Source organism: Perkinsus marinus (assembly GCF_000006405.1).
Source record: "Perkinsus marinus ATCC 50983 genomic scaffold scf_1104296935312, whole genome shotgun sequence".
NCBI lineage: Eukaryota > Perkinsozoa > Perkinsida > Perkinsidae > Perkinsus > Perkinsus marinus.
In genome coordinates, this window is record NW_003214503.1 from 4227 (window position 1) to 8882 (window position 4656).

Genomic DNA, 4656 nt, shown 5'->3' on the forward strand with positions numbered 1-4656 from the left:
TACACCTTGCTGAGCTCACCCTTCAAGCGACGACCGAATCCTTCTAGTAGGGTGTTGCCACCAGATAGCAGTACTGACTGCTGTAGCGATTCTCGGATGTCCAGTGGCGACGAGTCGATCTGTAATTAGCGTTGGTGGTATATATGTTCAGCTGAGCTCAGAAGTTTTCTCACGGATAATGGGAATTCCACCCGAATTTTCATATTGCCACCAAATAAGTGCACTGTCTACAACAACCCATAAAATAACAATTATATATACCGTAAATATGTCAACATATCAATATTCATATATGGTTGTAGTATAGCACATACCTATACATAAACACCGCCCTACCGCCTCTATCAGCGTCCCTTGCAGCCCCGGTTGGTCCTTGAACACTTCATCAACAGCATATGCCGGCGTGAATAGAATTTCTGGAGCAAGATACCGCTCCGCACCGATGGCCACTTCAGTGCCGTCGGGTAAGTGGACGAAACGGTTGAGCTGAATGAGAATCAATAACCCAAATTCGCGAATATCTGAATTCTAACCTTATTTTTCCTGGCCTCAGCTTTACTACTAGAGGGGTCCTCAGAGACGAAGCAGTGGTCTTCTTTCCATTCACGCATCTGCAGGTTGTACGATAATTACACCGCGGAAAATTTCCGGATGAATTTTCAAAAATTACTATTAATTTTTCGTATGGTATTATTAGTGTGTGGGCACGAGAAAAATCTGAGAAAATTTTCGAAAATTCTCAAAAATTTTTCATAATTTCTTTACACGCTCATTCGCGTGTGGGGATGATGAGGAATTTCTGAGTGAATTTTCGGAAATTTTTAATAGTTTCCGTACACACGTGCTCGTGTGTAAATTTCTCTAGTAAATGATCAAATTCCCAAACTCGGCTGAGGAAAGCGAACGGTTGAAAAATACGAAATTCCCCCCTCACCGTATTGAGATGCTTTAACCCCTTGACACGATTCCCCGAAGTGTGCGTAACGAGATAAGCCAACTGGCTGAGGGGAAGAACCCAAGCATAACCACCAACAGCCCCCGGTGATGCCCCTCTTTACCGCGTTATGGTCCTTCCTGCTATTGCCATCCTTTTCACACACGGTTGCAACACGAAGCCTTCGTAGACTGGGACTACGTGGGTTACACCATCACCCGAGTCGACGACCATGCCGATCCGCTGGCCCTAGGGGGAGGGGGTACTTCATAAGAGTGTGTTCGAATGCACTTACAGTTGCTAGGAGGGACAAGACGGCCTGAACTGAGACGTTGACGCACTCGAAAGAATATCTTAGGTTCAATCGTGGTGCACACGGATGAAAAGATACCACTTTACCGTTCGAACATCTCAGTAAGGATCCTCTCTCGATTTTGGGTAGGGTTACACGCGGCTTCCGTTTGGACAATTTTCCGACCCTTCAACTCCTCCAACCACTCCTCGGCATCCTCACCAACACACATAGGAACCGGCCTGCCCTCTGAGCACACACTCCTACTACGCTCAATCGCAAACCTTCATATACATTGGGAATAACAATATTACTAATAATGTTATATATATCTATAAATGCCATTTTTACATTATTATACTATACTTAGATTGAATATTACTACCCTCCAGCTTCATCCGCTTCGATGATGATGCCCGTCGGTGTCCTCCCTGGACGAGCTCTTTGAAAGCGTAGTCCCACACTAGGAGCATGTCCTCCCAGTCGGTGACAATACCGTTAATAAGAGGGTAATTGGCATTAACCCCAGATTGATCAGCTGCAGCCAAGGCCTCGTAACCGACCAAAGTTGAGCCTCGAAAGGCCGTGGAAGCCGAGGAGGCTGAGGGCTGAGGGACCAGCGACGTCACCTCCCTCTTGAGTGGGGGACTCACTGAGTGGTTCAACTGCCGCTTCCTAGTAGTGGTGTTGGTGTTGTTGAAATTCTCCTCATCGTCACTTTCCTCAGCATCGAAGAACAGTCCGTCGATTCTGAGGAGAACTACTCGAGGGGGTAGGAGGGTGGTCGTACCCCAAAGTGCGTCGAGCTACAGCAGCGGGTAGCTGGACACTGGGGGTCTCGGAAGTGCATAGGCCGCATTTAATCATACTGGGAAAGGAGACCTCATCATATGTCGTATCTCACCCTAGGAGGCCTCACCTTGATCCGGTATCACAAACGATCGGTGGTAGATTGGACATCGTAACAGGAAGGGAGAATATTCTAACCTACTGTAGGATAAAACGCCTTTAATAGTAGTTGTAGTGTTGATCGCTTTAGTGGATTACCACTACTACTCATAGACAGGTTGATACACTACGTAATGATACTACCCACATATAATAGTCATATATTGGAGTTTCACGTGAAGTGGCGCGATATTCGCGGTGATATGCAGTAGTCGTTTTTCATATCACTAGGGTGAAATTCCATTAATAGTGATAATAGTATTATCACCGTTATATCATCCTATGGAACCTTGCGACGTGCTCGATAAATCCCTCATGAGCTGTTCAAAGACACTTTCCCCAGGCTTGAATTGACGGCGTTAAAACTCGTGATCCTGACAGCAGCAGCAGCGGCCTTAGGAACATCCCCTGACTTCTGCGTCACTGGGCAATACGTGCTCCACTTTAGTAATGATGATAAAGTAGCAAGATATTGTTACCAAGGAGGAGGTTTGTGAGCAATCGGGGGCTGGCTGCACACACCTTCCCAACACCCTGGAGTAGATATCACATGACGTATAACTCGATCTTTGGAGCACTCTTAGAACTCAGGAGAGTTGTTGCACGCATGCACGGGTTGAGGAAATCCTCGAGTGAGCAAGATTTCCACGACTTTGTGCATACAGAGTCTGTAGTGTTCCCCAACAATATTTTTTCATGAGGTTAAACAGGTTTGAAGAACTTGTTGGAGGATCTTCTTCCCAGCGATATGACTTTGGTAGTAGCAGTTTGTAGCACAGAAATATCCTCAACAGTTATTGAATATAGATGGTAGTAGTATCCCTCGAAGACGTCGGGCAGAGGACTCTGCTGGAATGCCGACAGAGTGGTGTGCTCTGTACTAAACGACTTTGTGATTATGTCCTGGCTACTGTGTGGAAGGATGATGAGGTCGGTGGGGGGGTGGGGGATACGCCATTTGAGGGTGTGCTTACTAAGCACTGCTTAGGTATGCTATGCTGATAATGGGGTAGAGGAGGCAGATGTGGGGACGGTGGTGGAAAGGGTAGTAGAGGGGTAGTAGTAGTAGAGGGGTAGTAGTAGTAGATGGGTAGTAGTAGAGGGGTAGTAGTAGTAGAGGGGTAGTAGTAGTAGATGGGTAGTAGTAGTAGAGGGGTAGTAGTAGATGGGTAGTAGTAGAGGGGTAGTAGTAGAGGGGTAGTAGTAGAGGGGTAGTAGTAGTAGAGGGGTAGTAGTAGTAGTAGATGGGTAGTAGTAGAGGGGTAGTACATAGTAAAGAGTGCATTGACCATTCGTAGAGGACATGTTGGATGTCGTGTCAGGCAGTGGCACTGATGGCCCGAGATAGAAACCCCTCCCTCGAGACGATGAGGCTCCAGGCAAACTTCCGTGACATGTTCAATCACATCGAAAACGTTGCTGCGGCGTAATAACCAATAACACACTGCTCTTCCGAACGGGCGTCGCTTAGTCGTGACGCCCAACGGGCTGAGACAGTGTCTTGTATTATACGGCGACTCATGGGTCGAATCTCGGAGGTGGAGGGTAAATTGGATGTTCATGCTTACAATGAAGTGTAGTGACTGTGGTATCATCATCAGAGGTGAGGCGATGTGTGCTCAGATATAATCTGATCTACAGTCTACTACTAACAATAGCTAGAATGGATTCGGGGAAGGCTGAGGAGTCGGAGGTCATAGAGGTGTACTGTCATGTTTACGTGTCAGTGGTGTTCCAGATCCGTCGGGAGGTTGGACCGGCGTTGCACTCGGTTATGCCTCGAACTTCTACACAATCCTTCTGCTCTTTGGGGGACAACGAGAAAGTAATATTATTCCTTGTGGTTGTTTGCTGTAGTGGATAAGGGCGTGTGCTTGCATCCGGATGGCGCCGGTTCTACCCGCGCACTTTACGTTTTTAAGGTATGCCATATCCGAGAGCTCATCAGCCTCGTCCACGGCATACGCCTCTACCACTCGGTGTCCGCCGACTGGCCAGGTGCTGGTCTTAACACGAAGGAGGTTCGTCTACATGCTGAGTGGTTTTCTGTCAGTTGTTGGGTAGTAGGTATTAGGCGATCCGGATAAGCGTAGGAGAGCGGATGATCTCGATGATGCACTTCAGGAGATTAACAGTAGGTGAAGATTGGAGGAGTTCTCGAGGCCTGTCTTATGAGCAGGTAGATGCTCGCGACTCAAGGAGTATATAGACTACCTCGTAGTGGTGTCACTGAAGGAGGAGGCAGGGGAGGGTTTGGCAAAGGGAACTGATGATATTTGCTATCTACGTCAGTGTGTGTTGTATCTCCGATCTGCTGGTGATGATATTGAGAGGTGATGGCCACTACTGAGGTGATGGACATAGTTGTGCTTTAGGGCTATCGAACGGTTGTATAAATCGCGCTCTCACTTTGCCGAGTGTGCTAGGATGATAGGTGCCGGGATGGGCAACAGGACGGTCATCCTCAAGGCGGAGGTGGGGA

General features: G+C 47.6%; 3 protein-coding genes across 3 annotated transcripts in view; 2 read left to right on the plus strand and 1 right to left on the minus strand.

The window, feature by feature from the left end:
• The window catches only part of Pmar_PMAR014250 (actin, putative), a gene marked incomplete at both ends in the record, with an annotated part of 2343 nt that extends 157 nt beyond the window's left edge, over positions 1–2186 (minus strand). Inside the window, 11 exons of the mRNA XM_002783971.1 lie at positions 1–119; positions 337–486; positions 534–611; positions 935–1001; positions 1059–1183; positions 1230–1287; positions 1334–1475; positions 1612–1834; positions 1880–1976; positions 2017–2094; positions 2146–2186. Of these exons, the coding sequence (XP_002784017.1) occupies positions 1–119; positions 337–486; positions 534–611; positions 935–1001; positions 1059–1183; positions 1230–1287; positions 1334–1475; positions 1612–1834; positions 1880–1976; positions 2017–2094; positions 2146–2186 (1178 nt within the window). The remainder of the gene's footprint in view (positions 120–336; positions 487–533; positions 612–934; positions 1002–1058; positions 1184–1229; positions 1288–1333; positions 1476–1611; positions 1835–1879; positions 1977–2016; positions 2095–2145) is intronic.
• Positions 2187–2981: 795 nt separating this feature from the next.
• On the plus strand, positions 2982–3604 carry Pmar_PMAR014251 (hypothetical protein; the record flags this gene model as incomplete). The annotated part of the gene is made up of 3 exons (XM_002783972.1): positions 2982–3104; positions 3163–3219; positions 3497–3604. 3 exons carry the CDS (start codon positions 2982–2984, stop codon positions 3602–3604), a joined length of 288 nt encoding a protein of 95 aa, XP_002784018.1.
• A 233-nt stretch (positions 3605–3837) lies between these two features.
• Pmar_PMAR014252 (hypothetical protein) lies at positions 3838–4507 on the plus strand (the record flags this gene model as incomplete). The annotated part of the gene is made up of 4 exons (XM_002783973.1): positions 3838–3999; positions 4097–4195; positions 4242–4308; positions 4354–4507. Coding segments are annotated over 4 exons (482 nt in total), but the record flags the coding sequence as incomplete, so codon positions are not given.
• Between the last annotated feature and the right edge of the window lie 149 nt (positions 4508–4656).